The sequence below is a fragment of the Sander lucioperca genome, chromosome 2 (genome assembly GCF_008315115.2).
Source record: "Sander lucioperca isolate FBNREF2018 chromosome 2, SLUC_FBN_1.2, whole genome shotgun sequence".
Taxonomy (NCBI): Eukaryota; Metazoa; Chordata; class Actinopteri; order Perciformes; family Percidae; genus Sander; species Sander lucioperca.
Genome location: NC_050174.1, coordinates 27426332 through 27450596, shown reverse-complemented (window position 1 = coordinate 27450596; position 24265 = coordinate 27426332). Strand labels below are relative to the sequence as shown.

The following is a 24265-nucleotide window of genomic DNA, read 5'->3' as shown; positions in this document are numbered from 1 at the left end:
CGTAAATCATATATTCGTCATCTCATCTTACATTCCAGAGCAGTGTTTACAATACAGACTTTTATCATTATTGGGAAATATATCCAAAGTAAGAGGACTCCTGTCACCTTCAGTTAGAATATGGGGCGGCTGTGGGTCAGGTGGTAGAGTGGTCGTGTACCAATCGGAAGGTCGGTGGTTCAATCCCTGGCCCTGCAGTTCCATGCTGAAGTGTCCTTGGGCAGGACACTGAACCCCAAATAACTCCTGATGCTGCGCCAGATTGTTTCTCTGATGAGCAGGTGGCACCTTGTATGGCAGCCTCAGCCACAGTGTATGAATGTGTGTGTGAATGGTGAATGGTTCCTGTACTATGTTAAAGCTTTGAGTAGTCGTTGAGACTAGAAATATATAGCTAATAATAGCTATATAAATACAGTCCATTTACTGCAAGGCTTTCCTGGAGGCCAGTCACAACTTATAATTCAAAATACTGCAGATTGGTAAATAGGAAGAGACTTTTTTTTCACATCAAACCAGTTTCAAGATCTTGCACTGGTTTCCTCCAAGTGGCTTGTGGGTAATTTGGGACAGGCCTTCTGATTGTTGCAGGGGTTAAACCAACAGTTAGTGCAGCTGCTTTTAGTTTTACTGGAATACTGCATCAGAAACACTCAATTAAAGTCATTCAGACACAGATATATTTGATGGGATGTGGTATCAAGGTGGTTGCGTTTGTTTGTTTGTATGTATGTGTGTGTGTGTGTGTGTGTGTGTGTGTGTATGTATATGTATGTATGTATGTATGTATGTGTATGTGTGTATCCATGTATGTATGTATGTATGTATGTGTGTGTGTGTGTGTGTGTGTGTGTGTGTGTGTGTGTTGTTAAGGTTCAGTTCTAACCCAGAACGCAGAGATAAACACACGGGACTAGTAGTTCAGTTTTAAAGGAGTCTTTAATGAACAGATTGTACTTATAAGAAGCAATGACGGTAGAGTCAGGGCAGGGAAGCTCCAGGGCTGGTCCGAGGCTCGAGGCGAGCAGGCAGAGCGGAGTACACTCTAGTACACAGAGAAATCCCAGCGTGGATGACGAGACTGGATGGTGTGAACTGGAAGCACAGCAGGTACAGCGGAGAAGGCAGCAGGTCTAGAGCGGAATCTAGATGGAGAACACAAGGTAAGTAGGGGCACTAAGTATAAGAATACTTCAGGACTGACAGGAACAATGAGTCAAGTTACCACATGGATTGTTGTAACGAACTGGTGCCGATGAGGTCATCAGCCCGGGTATATGTACTGCTGGGTTGAATCATGGAATGCGCTGCAGCTGAGCAGGTAGCTGTGCAGAGATGAATGGCCACGCCCCTTGACTTACATTCCTCAAACCACACCTCCAGCAAACTCCAGGTGGAAACCAACACAGAACAGACAGACACATAGGGAAAAGGGGAGAGAACACACAAACGGGACGGGGAAAAACAACTGACCCATAACATGTGTATGTATGTGTGTGTGTGTGTGTGTGTGTGTGTGTGTGTGTGTGTATGGTGGCTTGTGGCTCGGAGGAGTGGTTGCCCCTCAATAACAAGTTTGTAGGTTTGATCCCAGGCTCCTCCGGCCACATGTCAAAGTGTCCTTGAGCAAGACACTGAACCCCGAGTTGCTCCCCAGTTGCTGTGTGTATAACTGTCAACTGCTCCTAATACGTGGGATGGGTAGTTGAATTTCACTACATTGCATTGTGTGCATGTGACAAATAAGAATAAAGTTTGTATGTGTTTTATGTTCTGTAAAGCAGATTGTGTTTTCTTTAGAATGGCATGTGTTATATGAATAAAGTTTGACTTGCTAATCTAAATTTAAAGAAAGCTAACCCCTCCTTAAATACAGGGTGAGTTTGAGGCCAAGGCCCACAAGTACCATAAAAGAATCGATGATGTCATCTCAGCCTTCTAGCTTCCTTATTGTCAACCAGGGCACTAACATCCTCCATGGAGTCTGCTTTGGGAACAACTCTTAAAGTGGATATACGGAAAGAATAGATGGTGCAACGCTTTCAAGTTAAAACTCTGTAATGGAGACTGAGAGGTTGTTCCACGTGCCATGCTGAGTTATAAAGGGAAAACAGAACTACATCATGTTGGTACTTAAAGTAACGACATGGCTGACTGTCATCCTAAATAACTAAAGTATGGCTGCAGACCAGTGTTTATAGCTCCAGGATTAGTACCTGCAATACTGGCCAGGGTGCTCTAATGCACTGACTGGAAGGGTAATCTGTCTGTGGGCAGATATGAACTCATTCACAGTTTGTAATTCAGTCATTCTTTAGATTTGCATTTTAAAGACATGACGACGATGTGATGTTTGATGTGAAGTACAAACATGCCAGAGTGTTTTTTCCCCTATCCCAGGAAAGATAAGCGGCGTAGCCCAACCTTGCTCCAGCACTGACACACAGCGCTGTGGAGATAGATCTGGCAACGCGAGACTAGTTTCTAATGAATATGAAATATATCACACTCATTCCAAAGTCTCTGCATGGTAACCAGTGATTTTAAAATACTTCTACTGCTTTACAAATCACCCACTGGACTAGGACCAAATGATATCTCTGACCTGGTTCTCCTCACCTTCCTGTGATTCAGGTGGGCTGTCTGTTCCTCTGGATTATGTCCAAATGCTATGCATACATCCCCAGTCAGTGGTGTTGGTTGGTAGGTGGGTGTACTGTGTCTCTCTACCTAAGCCTTAGCCACCCACCCACCCCCACGTACATGACCTGAGATGTTTAATCTCACAGAAAGGTAATGGAATGTGGAATGGGACTAACTACATTTACTCAGGTACTGTACCGAAGTACAAATTTAGTAAAGTACAAAAGTATATCAATTTCCTTCACAGCAATTCAGAGGGAAATCTTCACTTCAAGAAAAAAACTGATATATCCTGGCAGAAAATGACCAGTATCTTTAACCTTTTCTGCTAAATTTACAGACATTTCTGTTAATCCCAAAAAGGAAAATTCTGTAGATGTACAGTATATCCTCTGTACCTTCAAATGGACATTTCTATTCCAAATCCCCAAAAAATCCAAAATCAAAAAATCAAAATACAGAAAATCGATACAGAAAATTCCTTCATATTCACACAGTGTATTATTCCGTAATTCCATGAACTATTCTAACAGTGTTGTGCATTTGACTATGTAGTTACTAAGATTGTACATACAAGTACAAAAGAAACAAGTTAAAAAAAGAAATATGATGCACTGTTATAGTTTATCTGCCCAACAGTGTAAAGTAGTTCAAATCAGGTAGAACAGTCAAATGCTGCCTCCACATAATGCATTAGTAATAATTAACCTATCATATAGAATAGTAGCCCCTAAAACTGACACGTGCGATGCCCTGATGCCCCACAGTGATGTCACAGTGGTGACGGTGATGGGACATGACTCAACATGATTTTAGGAGATCTGATCTGATGAGATAACTGCGACATGGCATGGAGTGACAGCCGTGTGACGTGATGTAATGTTGGTACTGTAAGTCTGTTTTTCCTCCCTCAGGTTTTGTTGGAAGGTCGACCTGAACGGGACTCAGGGAACCATGTGGCCATCTTTGAAATTCACATTGTTCCTGGTTTCTGTATAGGTCAGTGTGTTATATCAACTGCAACAAGTCCTCCAATCCATATAACAATATAGGTTGTTTATTCCTACCCTCTAATATCAACCACAGGCTCATATCTAAACCAGAGAACAGAGCGGTCGCGCTTTTAAATGTTCTGAAACGGTCACAGTTTGGTCAGGTTTACGCACCAAAACTACTCTGTTAAGTTTAGAAAAAGATGGTGGTTACATGTACTTCACCTCCGGTTACACACGTGATGCAGAACGTGACGTAGCTCTGATTGCTCGGTAAAGTAAAAAAAAAAAAAAAGTTTATAAATCATGATATTTCCGAGCGCACTTGAAGGCTGCTTCATTTCACAGGAGAGAGAGAAGAAAAGAGACGAGCGAGACATAGCCAGGGCTTTGCTGTTGCAGGAAACATTTGCATATGCAGATGGGCATCGGCCAGCTTTTTTGATGCGCAGCATTTATTTCAAATGCAGCGCCGCCTTCCCGGGATGCTTTGCGGGCGCGTTAAAGTCGCTTGACGTCACCCAGAGGAATAAAGTGGAGGGCGGCGCGACAGAAATGTCCCGGACATTATATGCACGGTAATACTTCACGTACATCACTTTACTTCCTGCTTTGCTCCCTTCATAACTACTACTGCCACTAGAGGGTGCCACCATTATAAACGTTACTATGGGTCCCAATCGCTGCTTGAACAAACAACCTATGGGAGTGTTTTCTGGGGAGAGGACAGTCTCATCAACTGAGATGTTTCACCTTTAATGTAAAGTCTGATAGGAAACTGTATAAACGGTATTTATTCATACAAAAGATGTAAGGTTGAGTAAGGACTAATGGTTGTCTTTGCTGTTCCTATTACCAGAGTGTAACTTTGAGGAGCATCACCTGTGTGGCTACAGTAACAGCTGGAACCCAAACGTCAACTGGTACGTTGGGGGGAGTGTGGCCAGAGAGTCCAACCTGCTGCTAAACCACACCACCAACAACCAGAGAGGTACACACACACACACACACACACACACACACACACACACACAGTCTGAACGTATGAGTGCACATGCACGTTCAGGATTATGCATCTGCAGGGTGTATTGCACCAGCACAGTAGGTTGGTGTGTATACAGTTAAATTCATAACATGCATCCATAACTTTTAATGGATTTCAAGAGCAGCCTAGTTTTACTGCAAAGAAACTTTTTATTGTAAACTGTTACTGCAGTACAATCCACTTCTCTTCTCTTTCTATGATCATTGTGTTCTGAACTGTCCAAACACATATTTCTGCCAAAATATGGCTAAATATACAGCTTCCCTTTGTCAACAGTGTGGTTAGCTGTTTACGTCTGCAGCTCCCAAATGGTTATTATTGTGCGGTATGCCGAGTCTGCACTGAGGTCTGACTGCTGCATCTGACAGGCCTGGCAGCCACAGTATTATTTTTTTCATGATATGAGGAAACATAGGAACAATTTTTATGTCATACTTAGGCTTATTGCTGCATCATAACAACGCACCTGTAGTCTTTTGAAAGAGCTACAGGAGATTTTTATTATCAACTCAAAGAGTCCAGTTAGCTGCCTCAGAGTTCATACAGATCACTGTCAACGTGAACATCCTCCGGACAGTGTACCATCACCTACTGTATAATCAGATATATTCTCGTGTCCATCTCCATGACTCTACTTTGCTTCAGCAAGACATATTGCCTGGACCTTTAACTTCATGTCAAATATTCCTTCTTTATTTCTGTGACAGTATGGCTCTGTGATGACACGGTGTTGACAGCTGTGGGAATATTTTCCCATTTGATCCCCTGATATCACTACATACACTGTTTAATAAGTTATTTTCTGTCTGCTGACAGCAGGACTTAAAGGTCCCATATCATGCTCACTTTCATGTTCATACTTGTATTTTGGGTTTCTACTAGAACATGTTAATGCTTTAATGTTCAAAAACACTTTAATTTTATTATACTGTCTGTCTGAATATACAGATTCAGTTGTGATTGTGGATCTTTAAAATTTGTGCTTCTGTAATATTTGGTTTGTGTTGACATGGACGACTTCTCTGTAAGGTGCCTCAATGAATGTTATTACTGTTGCCTTTAGATAAACTTTAACTTGAACCAGGCAAAATCTCATTGAAAATCTCATTGAAATTCCAAATCACAGCACAATCTACAGTATGTGGATAACATAATATTTCCACGTCTACCAGTCCATCCAGCTGCATATAATGGCTGTGTAGTCTGACAGTCCGTTTACATGGATTGATGGTTCTGGAGACAGAATCTGTAATCAGGAAGGTGTGCTGGCCAGTAAAATGAACAGCTGTGTTGTTTGGTTAGGATGAAGACGTGCAGGTTTGCACCTCGTGGCTGTCCATCTCTGCTTTATATGTTTAAAAGCAACAACATAGTCAACACTCAATGCAGTCTGTAACAAACTTCTGTTTAATCTCCAAACACTGATGGATGTGTGTCTGAATCAGTACACACATATTCTATAAATTAGTGATGTTATGTTCTGTGCTGAGGATTCGGAGCGTGTGTCGAAAGATCCCGGAAGTTTTCCGTGAAGCGCATATCAAGTCTTGTATCGTTTTAGACAAATGACGTCATTGATGACATCCAAAGCCTCGCTGCACGTCCGTACCATGTGACTGGTTCAGGAACTGTTTCGAATCCATACCCCGGTTTTATTACACATCCATGATCTACATGAGCACATTCACCGCCCTCAGCCCTGTTAAACCACTGCCACTTTCCAGTTTTAGAATGCTAAAATCGCCCCTCCTGCTTTTATATTATGACCAAAAGAATTGATTTACACGTTTGAAAGCTGCATTCCTCTCAAGGAAATCTGTTTATTATACAGTTATGTTAATTTTACTATACTACCTGGGGCAGCTGTGGCTCAAGTGGTAAGAGCTGTCGCCTACCAATCGGAAGGTTGGTGGTTTGATCCCTGGTCCCTGCAGTCCCATGCTGAAGTGTCCTTGGGCAAGACATTGAACCCTAAATTGCTCCTGATGCAGCCTCAGCCACAGTGTGTGAATGGTGAATGGTTCCTGTACTATGTTAAAGCACTTTGAGTAGTCGTTAAGACTAGAAAGGAGCTATGTAAATACAGTCCATATACACCAGGAAAATAAGCACTATATTGATATAAATGGATTACGTGAAAATAGATTTTTTCTTCATGGTTATTTCTAAGTCTTTACTGGCGCAAAGTGCAGTTAAAACCGTCTCTGATCCAGTGTATCACTGATCACATAGATCATGCGTAATGTATCTGCCTGTTTAAAACTCTTTGACCAACAGGTGGTATTGTGAGAAATGAACCCTTTTGAGAACCACTTTGCTGAAAAGCTTCAGTGCTTCATGAGGCTTCATCTCGCCATCACTACTATAAATGTGACAGTATCAGCCCATAACCGTGTACCTTCAGCTCGTCTGTATCTTCCACTGCTCCAGGCCACTACATGTATGTGGACTCAGTGTACGTCAAGCACTTCCAGGAAGTAGCCAAGCTCACCTCACCCATGACCACGGCACCCATGGCCGGCTGCCTGTCCTTCTACTACCACAGAGACCAGGAGAGGGGAAACATCTTCTCAGTGTTCACCAGAGACCAGCTGGGCCACTATGAGGAGATCTGGAAGCCAGAGGTGTACGTTACTGACGGCTGGACTCAGGTCAGCGTGGACATCAAGGCCCCGCACCCCCTGGAGGTCAGTACCAGAGCTAGCACTCACAGCAGGCCAGCTCCATATCAATGAAAAGGCAAATCAATTTCAGGGGTGGGATGTAACTAAGTACATCATGACTGTTTCTGAGATACTGGAACCACCTTCAAACTTCCCCCCCTTAAAGAATCATCTCGGTTTACTGTAACAAGTGTTGTCTCATAGTCTGAGTTATTTGTGTTGTCCCGTAGGTGTACAGGGGATTTAAGGGTCCTTCCTCAACAAAGTGTTACATTTTTCATTTGGTTTTCTTTGTAGTCGGTTTGTGTCCCTTTGTGGTAGTTTTGCGTCTCTTTTTCACATAATTTTGGACCATTATTATCACCATATCTGTGTCTAAAACGTTGGAAAAGCTAGAGAAGATCATAAATAAATAACACTCAAAAAGACCAAAGACAAGTCTTGCTAAAGATTACAATCTACAGTTATTTGGTTTAGGTGCAGCCCAAATCGGCTCTGGTGCTGCACCTAAACCTTATAATGGCAGGGAAAACCCTGGATAAAATAATACGCTACTTCTCTGTCTCATTCTTATGTTGTGTGCTGATTGGACAGACTCGCCCACATACACACACTCCACTGTGGCTTTCCACTGCACTTTCAAATCTGTATTCTTCTTTGTGTCTCCACGGTTTTCCTTTCCTTGTGCATTCAGCCAGAACGCCTCCCACAGCCTGTGGAAAGAAGGCTTGCGTAACATGACTAACTGGGTCAGTTCCTCCTGTCCAACCGAGCCAAGACTCGTACAGAGCTTTTCCATTAAGTAGCACTCCGCTGAGTAACCCATGTTCATACGCTACACTGATGTCACTGTCTGGCTTCTACAGCTGTCTTATCTATCAGTACATGTCATACATTCACAACATGTATTATAACATCTCACTGACCTCAGCTGTTCAACAAATCCAAATTTTGCTGTATAATTAACTGTCTCAGAAGTACTTGCGATTAACGATATAGTTGTCTCTTTCAGTCAAATTATGTAATAACTCTTACAGAACTACTAACATAGACTGTTCTCATGATTAATTGGTCTCAGACTTAGACATTGGTCAGTCATGAGCAATGTATGACTTAGACTCATAAGTCATAAATCGCTGGTTACCCATCTGTTACAGTTTTTTTCCAATTGCTAAAACAAAATTTTGCAAACTAGGCTGGTTTTATCAAAATACTTAACACAATTCACAAAACCAAACACCCAAACTGCAAAATACCTCATATATCCTGCAACAAAAACTACATATAGCATTATCAAAATCAAACTTTTGCACCAAATGGCACACACTTCATTCATATTACCAGATGTTTGTCTAACCAACTACACACTGTTGGACATAATGAAAAGCACTCTCATCTTTAGTATGCTTTGCCATAATTGAAGTTCAAATTATAGAAAATTCTTCAGATTGCTCACATGCACAGATATATTTGCACACACACACACACACACACACACACACACACACACACACACGCTGTTGAACGTTTATTTTTTTATTTTTCACCAAACAAGTCAGTGTAACATATGCACAGCAGATATATTTACATTGGACTGAACAAAAGTATGCTCACAAAAAAACAGTAAACTGAAAAAGGAAACTGCAGAAAAAATGTATAGAAATAAATATATAGAAAAAAAAGAGGCATCATAGTGGTTACTTCCTGATTTAAGTGGTAACAATGAACCAATGAGGTGTTTGGCCAGGTGGTACATATATTGGCCAATCAGCTCATGTAGTGTCATTTTGAATGGCAGTGATTTGAAATGGCAAACATGTGACTTGCTGTCAGATTGTTGTGTCTTATGCAGGGAACCGTGTTCAGTGCATTTAAAAAGTGAATTTGTGTGTTAAACAGAAAATGTGTTTAGACTTTTGGAGACTTGAGAAGGGGTTTTGCTCTCTGTGTGTCACTTTAAATAATTGTGCTGTCTGTGTGTGTGTTTGTGCGTGTGTGTCTGTGTGTCTGTGTGTTTGTGTGTGTGTGTGTGTGTGTGTGTGTGTGTGTGTGTGTCTGCGTGCGTGCGTGTGTCTGTGTCTGTGTGTGTGTGTGTGTGTTTCTGTCTGTGTGTCTGTGTGTGTGTGTCTGTCTGTCTGTGTGTGTGTTTGTGCGTGTGTGTGTCTGTGTGTGTGTCTGTGTGTTTGTGTGTGTGTGTGTGTGTCTGTCTGTGTGTGTATGTGTGTGTGTCTGTGTGTGTGTCTGTCTGTGTGTCTGTGTGTGTGTGTGTCTGTCTGTCTGTGTGTGTGTTTGTGCGTGTGTGTGTTTGTGTGTGTGTGTGTGTCTGTGTGTGTGTTTGTGTGTGTGTGTGTGTTACCAGGTGGTGTTTGAGGTGGCTTTCAACAGTGCCAGAGGTGGATACGTGGCCATAGATGACATCTCTTTTTCTCCTGAATTCTGCCACACTGACACAGGTGATTTTAGTTTATTTTACTTTAGTTTGGTTTATCTCTCCAGACTATTTTGTTCTTGTTTTTGTCTAAAAGAGTGGATTTGTTCAAGCCGACTGAGTTAAACACGGACACTAATGGATGCGAATTGAATTTCTATTATGAATAATGCAAATTAAGAGAGGGTAGGACGAGGAACTAACCCTAGTTCTCAACTTCTTCCTACCCATAATATACTAACATGGACAATATTATTTGAGTTGCTTATTTGTTGCTGAGGATCTCGTTTCTTTTTCTTTTTTATTGCTTATAAGTTTCATTTCGTGTTTGTGTTTTTATTTTTTAACATACAACACAATAATTTGACTGTAGCCGGCTCACAGTCACCTGTTGGCAGCTAAACAACTGCTGCTGGTAGCCGGCGTCCCGGAGCTCTGTAGCAGCTAAATACAACCAGCAACTGCTGGGAGAACATCTTGGGAGAATCATAGTTTTCTGCAATCAGCCTATGGCCACTTTTCATTTGCTTGTGACGCAAAGCTCTACGAGCAAATATGAATCAAACAAGAATATCCATAGGGTAAAACTCTTTGGTTGTAGGCATTTTATAATCTGTCTAATAAATGTTGATATTAACATTTACATTATAACATTTATTTTGAGGGTGGTTGATTAGACTGTGGAGAAGTGACCAGAGACACTACGATGAATCTCCATGTCCATGTTTATGTATTTTCTGATGGTGTTATACCATTTAACACTCTTTAACGGTTATCAAGGTAGGTAAATATTTGAGATGCTGTGTTTTGTGTTCCAGAGCCGACCTTTGACCCCTCTATCGCCAGCTGTGACTTTGAGAATGGGCTGTGCCTGTACTACCAGGAGACGACAGAGAGTAAGGTGTGGAGCAGAGTCACAGTCAAGCCCAACGCCTACAGGATAGGAGACCATACCACCGGAGCAGGTGAGTCACCACATGCTCATCCATGTCTGCTATGCTTTCAATTTCTGTTTCTCAATTCAAAGAGCTTTATTGGCATGAGAAGACATTGCTTATATTGCCAAAGCAGATAACATATAAATAAAAGGAAATTAACAATGACTGGCAACATAAACTATAGCATGAACACCAACTCATGAAGTAACAAAGGCACGGAAACATTATAAAGGCTTTGTGTTTATCTGTACATTGACACTAACTATGATCTAGACTCCACATATTTATTTTTTTCGACTTCACATCTGCCCAGGGTGTGAGGCGCCGGGTGGGTGTGGGGATACTCACAAGCCCCCGGCTGAGCGCCACTACGTTGGAGTTTACACCGGTGGACGAGAGGGTCGCCTCCCTACGCCTGTGGGTTGTGGGGGGGAAAACTCTTGTTTTGTTGTTTGTGCATATGGGCCTTCTTGGAGACCTTGAATGAAATCCTGCATGGGGCTCCAGGGGGGGACTCCATAGTTCTGCTGGGGGACTTCAACGCACACGTGGGCAATGATGGAGACACATAGAGAGGCGTGATTGGGAGGAACGGCCTCCTTGATCTAAATCCGAGTAGTTGTTTGTTGTTGGACTTCTGTGCTAGTCATGGATTGTCTATAACAAACACCATGTTCGAACATAGGGATGCTCATAAGTGTACTTGGTACCAGAGCACCCTAGGCCAAAGGTCAATGATCGATTTTATAATCGTTTCATCTGATCTGAGGCCGTATGTTTTGGACACTCGGGTGAAGAGAGGGGCGGAGCTGTCAACCGATCACCATCTGGTGGTGAGTTGTGTCAGGGGGTGGGGGAAGACTCTGGACAGACCTGGTAAGCCCAAACGGGTAGTGCGGGTAAATTGGGAATGTCTGGAGGAGACCCCTGTCCGACAGACTTTCAACTCACACCTCCGGCGGAGCTTTTCTTGCATCCCTGTGGAGGCTGGGGGCATTGAACCCGAGTGGACAATGTTCAAAGTTTCCATTGCTGAAGCTGCGGCGAGGAGCTGTGGTCTTAGGGTCTTAGGTGCCTCAAGGGGCGGTAACCCACGAACACCATGGTGGACACCGGTGGTCAGGGAAGCCGTCCGACTGAAGAAGGAGTCTTTCCGGATATATGTTATCCCAGAGGACTCCAGAGGCAGTTGCAGGGTACGGAAGGGCCCGAAGAGATGCAGCCTCTGCCGTGAAAGAGGCAAAGCAGCGGGTATGGGAGGAGTTCGGAGAAGACATGGAGAAGGACTTTCGGTCGGCACCAAGGTGCTTCTGGAAAACTGTTCGCCACCTCAGGAGGGGGAAGCGGTGGACCATCCAAGCTGTGTACAGTAAGGATGGGACGCTGTTGACCTCAACTGAGGAGGTAATAGGGCGGTGGAAGGAGAACTTTGAGGAACTCCTAAATCCGACTAATACACCCTCTATGGTAGAGGCAGAGCTGGGTGATTGTCGTCAATTTCCCTGGTGGAAGTCGCTGAGGTAGTCAAACAACTCCACAGTGGCAAAGCCCCAGGGATTGATGAGATCCGTCCAGAAATGCTGAAAGCTCTGGGTGTGGAGGAGTTGTCTTGGTTGACACGCCTCTTCAACATTGCGTGGAAGTTTGGGACAGTACCTAAGGAGTGGCAGACAGGGGTGGTGGTTCCCCTGTTCAAAAAGGGGAACCAGAGGGTGTGTGCCAATTACAGGGGTATCACACTTCTCAGCCTCCCTGGTAAAGTCTACTCCAAGGTGCTGGAAAGGAGGGTTCGGCAATAGTCAAACCTCGGGTTGAAGAGGAACAATGCGGATTCCGTCCTGGTCGTGGAACAACGGACCAGCTTTTTACTCTCGCAAGGATCCTGGAGGGAGCCTGGAAGTATGCCCAACTGGTCTACATGTGTTTTGTGGATCTGGAAAAGACGTATGACCGGGCCTTCTTCTTCCCTTCTCAGGGCCATCCAATCTCTGTACGACCAAAGCGAGAGCTGTGTCCGGGTTCTCGGCAGTAAGTCGGACTCGTTTCAGGTGAGGGTTGGCCTCCGCCAGGGCTGCGCTTTGTCACCAATCCTGTTTGTAGTATTTATGGACAGGATATCAAGGCGTAGTCGGGGAGGGGAGGGGTTGCAGTTCGGTGGGCTGGGGATCTCATCGCTGCTCTTTGCAGATGATGTGGTCCTGATGGCATCATCGGCCAGCGACCTTCAGCACTCACTGGATCGGTTCACAGCCGAGTGTGAAGCGGCAGGGATGAGGATCAGCACCTCTAAATCTGAGGCCATGGTTCTCAGCAGGAAACCGATGGAGTGCCACTCCAGGTAGGGAATGAGTCCTTACCCCAAGTGAAGGAGTTCAAGTACCTTGGGGTCTTGTTCGCGAGTGAGGGGACAATGGAACGGGAGATTGGTCGGAGAATCGGCGCAGCGGGTGCGGTATTACATTCAATTTATCGCACCGTTGTGACGAAAAGAGAGCTGAGCCAGAAGGCAAAGCTCTCAATCTACCGGTCAATTTTCGTTCCTACCCTCACCTATGGTCATGAAGGCTGGGTCATGACCGAAAGAATGAGATCCAGGGTACAAGCGGCCGAAATGGGTTTCCTCAGGAGGGTGGCTGGTGTCTCCCTTAGAGATAGGGTGAGAAGCTCAGTCATCCGTGAGGAGCTCGGAGTAGAGCTGCTACTCCTTTGCGTCGAAAGGAGCCAGTTGAGGTGGTTTGGGCATCTGGTAAGGATGCCCCCTGCGCGCCTCCCTAGGGAGGTGTTCCAGGCACATCCAGCTGGGAGGAGGCCTCGGGGAAGACCCAGGACTAGGTGGAGGGATTATATCTCCAACCTGGCCTGGGAACGCCTCGGGATCCCCCAGTCGGAGCTGGTTAATGTGGCTCGGGAAAGGGAAGTTTGGGGTCCCCTGCTGGAGCTGCTGCCCCCATGACTCGACCCCGGATAAGCGGACGAAGATGGATGGATGGACTTCACATCTGCTCCAAAAAATAGCAACCCTACAGTACACTTAATTAACATACACAGAATAAATAAAGAAAATATATATATATATATTCCACTCTTAGTATACAGTAGGGCTGAACGATTTTTGAAAATAATCTAATTGCGATTTTTTTCCCAAGTATTGCGATTGCGATTCGATATTCGATTATTTTTTTAAGCTCTTTGTCTTCTGTATTATTCAACAAAGAATAATAATATAATAATGTATAGTATGAACACACAATTACACACTAGACAGTTAAATAAGTAAAAATATAGTATATAGTATATGTCTATATACACACACACACAACAGTGTATTTTTTACAGTGCACAGAGAGGAGCTGCCTCCAGCCCCTCCCCCTCGTGAAGTTGCATGCTGCCGTGTGCACTTGTTCAGAGAGGCTATCGTTACGTTAGCTAGTTGCTGGTGTTCTTGCCGTGGGATTAACTGTACTAATAAAACTGTTGAAACACCGCGGCCACGCTGCTGTGAAAGCTCCCCGAACGTCATTTATCAGTCTGGTTGTTACCCCTCTCAGTGGCAGATCCTCCACTCATATCTTTATAACGGAGCTAGCTAACCGCTAACTGGAGCTAACCGCTAATCAGAGCTAATCATTGCCAACAGAGCCTTCAGTTCTGCGTGTCTGTATCCATTAACTGCATGTATAGACTCAAGCCCGAATAAAACCCTTCATTTTATTAAAATGGCTGTAAAAGTTTTAAACTACAACTCAGAGTTGTTTGAATGACAGAAATCAGCTCAAGGTACGGCGTAGCGTTAGCGTGGTAGTTAATGCTTTCTCTGCGGAGTGCAGACTGATTTGCTCTCGCGAGTCATGTGACCAAATCGCAGCCTTTGCAATTAGGAAATCGCGTTTTAACATATCGCGATATTATCGCAAATGCAATTAATCGTTCAGCCCTAGTATACAGTATTTGTCCTTTGCATAACTACACCACGGCAAGACATTCTGTTTCCTCACTGCCTCATGATGGACAGGGAGTGTTACTTTGCACGTTACTCTGTTGTCATTAAACACATTGTCATTGAACATAAAACCTCTTAATTATGTTCTGCGTCTTATCTTTCTTAGGCTGTTTCCTCCTGGCCAACACGCGTTTCACTGCTAGGCCCGGCTATGTGGGTCGGCTTCATGGTCCCTTCTTACCAGGGAACCACAAATACTGCGTGAGGTTCTACTACATGCTTCATGGATTTCGGAAAGTAGACAATGCTCTGGTTCTTTACATTTATGACGAGAACAATGTGGCCCAGGAGAAGGTGTGGAGCCTGGCTGACACTGCCGCGGCTGTGTGGACTGAGGTGGAGATCACCTACATGAAGCCCATGCTTTCCAAGGTATGAAGCATTACATGGCTGATGTGTGTGGACAGGGTTTCCGCAGGGTCTTAAAAAGTCTAACATTTCTAAATCAAAATTTTAGGCCTTAAAAAGTCTTAAGTTCACTGAAGTATTGTTTTCTAGATCTTAAATAATTTTAAACAGGAATTCATTGTCCTACGTCCATGTAAAACTACCTCTAATGCTTCCTCTGCACTTTATAATGTTTTTTTTTTTAGTCCAAATATAATTTGCTGTATATTTACCGACTATTATTACTCCGTTTTGCTTTTATTTAATTTGAATACATTTATTTACTTCACTTCAGTCATTTTGTGACTCTGCATTTCGTTGTACTTTTATGTTGGGATATAGGTCTTAAATTTAATTCATAATGGTCTTCAAATGGTCTTAAAAAATCTTAAATTTGACTTGGTGAAACCTGCAGATGGATGGCTGGATAGATGGATGGATGGATGGATGGATAGATGGATGGATGGATGGATGGATGGATGGGTGGATGGATGCATGGGTGGATGGATGGATGGATGGATAGATGGATGATGGATGGATGGATGGATGGATGGATGGATGGATGATGGATGGATGGATGGGTGGATGGATGCATGGGTGGATGGATGGATGATGGATGGATGGATGGATGGGTGGATGGATGGGTGGATGGATGATGGATGGATGGATGGGTGGGTGGATGGATGGATGGATGATGGATGGATGGATGGATGGGTGGATGGATGGATGGGTGGATGGATGGATGATGGATGGGTGGGTGGATGGATGGATGATGGATGGATGGATGGATGGGTGGGTGGATGGATGGATGGATGGGTGGATGGGTGGGTGGGTGGATGGATGGATGGGTGGGTGGATGGATGGATGGATGGGTGGATGGATGGATGGATGGATAGATGGATGGATGGGTGGATGGATGGATGGATGGGTGGATGGGTGGATGGGTGGATGGATGGATGGGTGAGTGGATGGATGGATGTATGGGTGGATGGATGGATGGGTGGATGGATGGATGGGTGGATGATGGATGGATGGATGGGTGGGTGGATGGATGGATGGATGGATGGATGGATGGATGGATGGGTGGATGGATGGATGGATGGATGGGTGGGTGGATGGATGGGTGGATGATGGATGGATGGAAGCATGGATGGGTGGGTGGATGGATGGATAGGTGGATGGATGGGTGGATGGGTGAATGGATGGATGGATGGATGGGTGGATGGGTGGATGGATGGATGATGGATGGATGGGTGGATGGTTGGATGGATGGATGGATGGATGGGTGGGTGGATGGGTGGATGATGGATAGATGGTTGGATGGATGGGTGGATGGGTGGATGGATGGATGGTGGAAGGATGGATGGATGAGTGTATGAGTAGATGGATGAGTGGATGAGTCTGATAAATGGTTAAGGTATTTAGTCTTTTTCTCTGTTTCGCAGCTAGTGTTTGTCAGCATATGTAAGAACTTCTGGGAATGTGGCCTGGCAGCCATCGATGACATCACTGTCAGCCTGGGGGACTGTCAAATCACAGCAGGTAAAAGACTCACCAAGACATACACTGACAAACTACTGTGGGCTGTTTCACAAAAAGCAGAATTTATAAATCCAGGATAACTGATAAAGCGAGGCTTGACCTAGTCTAATCAGTGCATCCTGGCTAGGTGCATTTCACGACGGCCAAGCCAGGCCATAAAGTTTAATAAAGGGGAGGGTAGGGGAGATTATGAGAGGAAAGGAAAGGAAAAGAGAGGCGCAGGAGGACTTTCATAAAAAATAGTGGGGGCACACTGGAGTCGGGGGGGCCTCCATTACAAAAAAGCTGAGACATGTTATCAGAGGATGATTCTGTATTCCACTGAATTTACAGCTCACAGAATTTGTGACGCAACAGCTCAGATGGGATGTACACAAGCCTCAAAGAAGGTTGTGGTTGGAAAACAAAGTGACATCAGACATAGTGAACACACCACTAAAATCTCCCTTTCACTTGCAGAATGATCCTGGAGTTTGCATGAAAACTGCAGCACACATTGCGCTGAGACCTTTTTGCCTTGCTCACCTTATGTTTGCGCCACAGGTTCCCTCCCAGGCCGGTGTAACTTTGAGAGTGGAATCTGTGGCTACATCCAGGATAAGAAAGAAGACAAAGCAGACTGGCTGCGAGTCCGAGGACACACCCCCACCTCCTATACAGGGCCCAGAGGAGACCACACTACTGGGGTGGGTGAGTCATTTCCTTCTAAATTCAGAGGTCATACCCCTTACATGATGGCTGGATGGAACCCTGCGTGTGATGTGCAACTAAAAGGATTATTACATTCCACTGTTTTGAAAATCATCAATTCATATAGGCTTCTTCTGCTTAAGATGTCTGAATATTTGAGTCGTTGGCTGTTGGATGTTAGAGGGTAATTTCGTTATTATCAACCCTATTTTCCCATGCATTGGTGTGTAAGTGAACAAAATCTTTAAAAGCCGTGAACCGGGCTGTAATGTAACCCTACAGGACAAATGTTCAGCATCAGTTAGCGTCCATTAAAAGTTCTGTTTTTGCCGCTGACAGACTCAGATTATTATTCTAAGTGTCTGACAACATTATGGGATGGATCCCTACAGAGATAGACCTTTTAGTTAAAGAGTAAGATCCTTTTAGTTTAACATGAAACAGCCCCGAAATCCCCATCACCAAACCCACCAGACTCCATGTAAATAATCAGGACTTTTAGCGTGTATAGAGCCAACATATCTCCACATGTAAATGAGTGAATTAAGGGTTTATTTCAACCAAACCAGAGTGGTGATTGTTGGAACAGTGAACCAAGACGGCTTTTGATCCGTCTCTCTATGTAGTGTCAATTACAGACATGCATACAATTTAACTGCATAAAAAGGGTCCAGTGGAAGAAGTATTCAGATCCTTAACTTAAGTAAAAGTACTAATACCACACTGTAAAAATACTCTGTAACAGTACATTCCACCGCTGGAGCTGTGTTTTCATTTCAGCAGTATTCTGTTCTTCTCTGTGTGTTGTATTTTTGCAGCTGCGATAACAAGTCCCCCCTCCCCTGTGTTCTTCCTGTGCTGTCTCCAGGTTACTTCATGTACATCGAGGCGTCTCTCATGCGTCCGGGTCACAAGGCTCGGCTGCTGACCTCTGATCTGCGGGGTGCCTCGTCCCCCCAGTGTTTGATCTTCTACTACCACATGTATGGATCTGGCACCGGCATACTGACCGTGCTCTTGCGCCGCAGCAGCAGAGAGCAGGACGCGTTGCTATGGAGACATCGCGGGGAGCAGAGTGTCAGCTGGATGAGGGCGATGGTGGACTACCACTGTGATGTCCGACACCAGGTATATCCATTCATCCATCCATTCATTCATCCATTCATCCATCCATTCATCCATTCATTCATCCATCCATCCATCCATTCATCCTTTCATTCATTCATCCATCCATCCATTCATCCATTCATTCATTCATCCATCCATTCATCCACTCATTCATTCATTCATCCATTCATCCATTCATCCATCCATCCATCCATTCATTCATCCATTCATCCATCCATCCATTCATTCAGCAGTGTCAGCTGGATGAGGGCGATGGTGGAGTACCACTGTGATGTCCGACACCAGGTACATCCATCCATCCATCCATTCATCCATTCATTCATTCATTCATCCATTCATTCATCCAACATGACAGCATGATTGCGATAACCTAACAAACTTATGTTGTGGTTATTGTTGGGGATTTTCTTCTTTCAGAAAAATAAGAAACATAGGTTAAACATATTAAGTTAAAGTACTAAATTAAAATAAGAGTGTAAGAGATAAATCAAGTCATACATTATCTTGCAGTTTCAGAATTGATTATTAGCTGATTTCACTGCAGTGATTATGCAGTTTTACGATGTGTGCTCTTGAGTTTGGTCTATGCAGGGGATCTTCACTGAACACATTTTCAAGTTGTATTTTTAGCAACAGGTTGACACATATTACTTCAATTTGTGTCAGTCACTTCGCTGGAACGACGGCAATTTAACTTGTGGCTTCAACATTACGAATACAGCCACACTTTCATGAATGCCATTAGATTTGAAACATTCTCTCACTGAACAATATTTAGCATTTTTAATATTGTGTCAGAATTGGAAAGTCACAACAAATCAGTCCCACACACTGTTCTGTGGCTGTTTCCTGCAGATTATATTCGAAGCCATCCGAGGTCCATCACTACGAAGTGATATCGCAATTGATGACATCCATTTTAAAAGGGGACCATGTGAAGGTTAGTATAAAGATCCTACCTCTAAACAGCTGGTCTTGTGTTTAGGGTTGGGTATCATTCAAAAATTTTCGAAACCAATTTTATAAAACAAAAAGAAACTACAAATTACACATTACAGCACAAATCTTTGTATTTATTTTCCAGCTCCGACTACGTGAGCCGTCTCTGTGTAACGTAGAGTTTCTCCTGCGTGTCTCTACGACGTGTAACGTTAGACAGCCAATCACAGACATTATTAGATCTTGGTAGAAGCATGCTGCATGCTGATTGGCTTACTGATGCTGATGAGATTTACTCCTTAGGGAAATTAAATTGGGTATTGAATGACGAGGCATTTTTTGATACTCAATACTTTAGAGGCAATTCGGTCGGTGCCCGAAATGTATTGAATGGGTACCCAGCCCTAGTTGTGTGTCTACTTGTGTCTCACTGTCAAACTAATGCAGACATATTACTACACAACAAATAGATATTTGTACAATGTCAATGTTTATGCAATACGATATGCATAGTTTCATGAGAAACTATAATATGTGTGTTGTCTTGTCCTCCTCTGCAGATCCTGGTGACATCACTCCATACTCAGGCTTCTCAGAGTATTTCAATGAGATTGACAACTGAGACTGGTGGGAAAGTCTTTCTGCATAAATGCTTGGTAGTTTTTCAGAGTTTGGCTGGGTGGCTTTCAGAAGTATGAATGTGAACCATCCAACAAGACAATTTACAAAGTTGTAGAGCAATATTTATGATGCAGCCAATAATTGGAATTGTATTAAATACTGGGGAATGGTTGGGATTTCTCCTCGGGACAACATTATCCAACTACATCTCACAACAGTCACACCAAAGGTCCATATAGGCGATAGGCGGTACAGGCTGGCTCACTATCTGTCTCTCTCACATATAATGCAAAACTCATACACTGGCAAGTAAAATGTACATGCATCCTTCTGTCCACTCAAGCATAAGAATATTGCAGGTATTAAAGTCTGTTTCTACCTTTTGAAACTTCTCTGGCTTTACATGTAGCAAAGTCTTGATTACATTTGTATCCTTGATTCAATTCATGACTATACTAACGTTAGTTAGCTAACTGCTACTACTAGGCCTACTGCTTTTCTCCATCTAAAACAAAGTTTTTGAACTCCTGTTAGGGGAACGACTCAAAACGGCTCTCTGTCACGTTCACCTTTCTTTCCAGACAGACAGTTTCCACTTGCGCCACTGCCATGTGAAGAAACAGCACACACACACACACACACACACACACACACACACACACACACACACACACACACACACACACACACACACACACACACACCTAGTTCTCATGACACTCAAATACACAACCACAATCCAGTGTTAAGGCCTGTTGACACTATGCACAAAAAGTCGTTCAAATATTTGACAATGAAAATAGCTATTTCTGTTACAAAGAAATCTTAATTTCCTGTCACATTAGCGACAACAGCAAAGACATAACAACATAACTACAAATTAGTGACAGGACAAACATATGAAATATAAGGGTGGGAGGGGGTGGGGGATTACAGTGTTTAGGTTATTTTATGCCCGTGTTTCCATCTGACACGACATGTGACCACGGAAAAATCACATACATGGAGGAGGTTTGACATCAACACATATATTGTTCCAACACAGATATATTCTTTCTAAATAGAATATTCTTAAACAGAAAGGGATATGATGGAACACAGACTGGAGTACTCGGTCCAGCAAAGACATTTTTATAATTACGAAGGGAGGAAGGTGGGTTGTGAGTCAAGGAATGACCTTATTGTGGCCCATAGCCATTCCCAGCCCTATCTGGATACACCAATAAGGGAGCTGCTTTTTCCATCCTTATAAGGTTCAGAAACTCCTCGAGCCAATGAAACATGTCAAAACAAAAAACATTAGCGGTAGTGACATTACAGCTTGAGATATTGCTGTCAGCGGAATCCAACACATCTCCTTCCATCGGGCAAAACGATGGACTGTCACGCAACACTTGGTCCAACTCGCCGTGAAATGGGCGAGTAATATGTCCCCCCCAATATTTAGAAGAGGTAGATTTGTTCCCCTTTAAAAAATATGAAAGACAACCCACTCCCCAAAAGAGGTAAAAAATAACCGTTCAGGGGGCTCAAAACATGTACAGAAAACAAGAACTGTCTCTACTTTGCTACATCGGGGGGGTTAAAGAACACAACAGGAAGTGAACACTAAAGATATATTTATTTAGATTTAAAGTTTAGAGCTTCTGGCTTTAACACTCTCTTTCTCATTCTCTAACAGATTTGTTGTTGAGATGAACATGATTCCTAAAAAAAAAAACATCCTGAAACTAGAGATGTTCCGATACCGGAAGTACTGGAGTTTATTCACCGATCCGATACCACGTAATAAAGCCCTAAAGAAAATCTATGTTAAAGTAGTTTATTTATGTTCTTTTTCCGTTATAACTGACTGTCAAACTGCAGAATAACAGAAAGTTCTGGGGCGTTCATTGTTCATGTTTCACAAAGAGTTTAACCTGAGCCAGACTGACAACAAAGATAGAAATAATATCACATCCATACAGGGATAGTAGTATACAGCTGTTATACATCATATCACATCCATACAGGGATAGTAGTATACAGTTGTTAAAACTATAATAAAATATATGACTCACTGGTATCGGATCGGTACTCGGTATCAGCCGATACGCAAGTTCAGGTATCAGAATAGGTATCAGGAAGCAAAAAATGAACAATTCAGGAGAAAAATAATTTCCTTTACAAAAGTAAAGACATATGACCCTAAATTGTTGCAGAAAGGTTCACCAGACTGCAAGAAATTAAATGTCTGATGCTCAAAATTTTGTGGGGGAGGACCCCCAGACACTGACTTTAATGTGTCCCCCCCCCCACAGTGTTGAAACAAGAGCTAGGCCCTGCACATGGTTTACATTCAGAACCTTGTTAAAGGAGTGGATGTGAAATAGTTGATCCATCCCAAAGAAGGGATGTAAAACTGACTTAAAAGTCAGATAATGAAGATTTCTGCTCAGCGAGGTCATGGGTCAGCCTGATTGGGCTTTAAGACTCAGAAATGGAAATCTGTATGGAAGGAAAGAAGGGGTGAAACAAGTATTTGCAGACGTTGGTGCATAGTGGCACCGGGCCTTGGCTGCTGCCATGTGGTTCATCAAAGCACACATCCACACAACACCAGCATGAAAACAAGAAGCATAGTTTGAATCATCCTTTTATTCAGGCTTCCACTATTGCACTGTTTGTTTACTTTTATTTACTTCTGTTCTGTACATATTTGTTTATAGTGTCCAATGTGTCAATGTCATCTATACATCAGTATCTTTTCAAGGCATGGTTTCAGTAAGGTGTTGGAAACCTTCCCTGGAGGTTTGATCCATGCTGAGTCATTAGCATCATTCAGTTCCTGCAGACCTATCAGCTATATGCTACAAATCTCTGCAAACCTCTGAGTGTTCAGCTGTGCATTTAGATGTCCTGTACACCACCTGTACCCCGGCCTACTACATATCATATTCTGTTGACTTGGCTGTGTCCCAGGTGATACTCAATCAGCAGAGACGTGTCTGTAAACTCGTGGTTGCGCACACAACAGGGTGTTCAGCGCACCCCCGTTTCAGTTTAAAAAAACGTGTTGCTTCGTTGTGTCAGGGCTCAAGGTGGCAGTACTTCCTGTTAGCTTCTCTACTGACTCTTGTTCATCTCACCAATATATAATGTATATATAATGTATATATATATATATATATATATATATATATATATATATATATATATATATATATATAATGTATATATATATATATATATATATACACACACACATATACATATATATATATATATATATACACATATATATATATATATATATATACACACACACATATACATATATATATAAACCCCCCCCCATTGTCCTCAGGTCATGTTTAACCCGGTTTCAAATTTTCTATATCAGAAATTTGGGTTTCTTTATACCTAATTTCCCAAAGATAACATGGATGGTTTCATACAACGCTCTAGTTTAATAGCATTTGAAAAAAACAATTGAAATGGTTTTGAAAAACAGTATCCTGACTGTACTTCAACGTATGTTCCTCTGAGTCTAAATAATTCATAATTTCAGCTTTTTAACTCAAAACTTAAAGATGTAATTTCCTATAAATGACGTTTGTTGAGCATTAGTTCCAAAAGAAAGTGTAAAACTAGTGGTAATGAATTGGTGTTAGTGGTGGGAGAAAAAAAAGAACAGAAAAAAGCTACAAAAACATCGAAAAAAACGTCAAAAACATGTCAACTTTAGAAGTGGTAGGACAACAAGTTGCATGGTGGACAGGAAGACAACACAAAGGTTAACCCAAGACCCTAGAGTCCATCATGGCTGTTTCTGACATACTGGAACCACCATCAGCGAATCATCTCTGTTTACTACAACTTGTGTTGTCTCATAGTCTGAGTTATTATTTCTCTGGTAGCCATGACAACCTTTGACTCACCAAAGTACCTGCTGGGACCTGGGAACACGATGCCACAGCTACAAATACTTCGTTCACCTCCAGTTTCTCTTCCAAATGAGTTTTCTGGGAGCAGGGGTGTAATGTAATGTACATTTACTCCAGTACTGTACTTAGGTCCAAATGTTGAGGTACTTGTACTTTACTTGAGTCTTTTCTTTTCATGTAATTTTCTACTTCTACTCCGCTACATTTCAGAGAGAAATATTGTACTTTTTACTCCACTACATTCATCTGTTACAGCTTTAGTTACTAGTTACTTTACACATTAAGATTTCTGCACACAAAACACATGTAGTTTATAAAATCTG

General features: G+C 42.8%; 1 protein-coding gene and 1 long non-coding RNA gene across 2 annotated transcripts in view; one reads left to right on the top strand and one right to left on the bottom strand.

The window, feature by feature from the left end:
• mamdc2a (MAM domain containing 2a) overlaps positions 1–20407 on the top strand; it is a 40277-nt gene extending 19870 nt beyond the window's left edge. Inside the window, exons 4-14 of the mRNA XM_031300460.2 lie at positions 3558–3642; positions 4495–4626; positions 7111–7367; positions 9703–9796; positions 10590–10736; positions 14816–15081; positions 16542–16638; positions 17182–17328; positions 18197–18456; positions 19312–19396; positions 19956–20407. Coding sequence (XP_031156320.2) covers positions 3558–3642; positions 4495–4626; positions 7111–7367; positions 9703–9796; positions 10590–10736; positions 14816–15081; positions 16542–16638; positions 17182–17328; positions 18197–18456; positions 19312–19396; positions 19956–20017 — 1632 coding nt within the window. The 3' untranslated portion in view covers positions 20018–20407. The remainder of the gene's footprint in view (positions 1–3557; positions 3643–4494; positions 4627–7110; positions 7368–9702; positions 9797–10589; positions 10737–14815; positions 15082–16541; positions 16639–17181; positions 17329–18196; positions 18457–19311; positions 19397–19955) is intronic.
• On the bottom strand, positions 279–9219 carry LOC116050436. The gene is made up of 3 exons (XR_004105091.1): positions 9098–9219; positions 5459–5463; positions 279–288 (listed from the first exon to the last, which is right to left on the bottom strand). It is a non-coding gene; the product is annotated as an uncharacterized LOC116050436 (long non-coding RNA).
• Positions 20408–24265: the final 3858 nt, after the last annotated feature.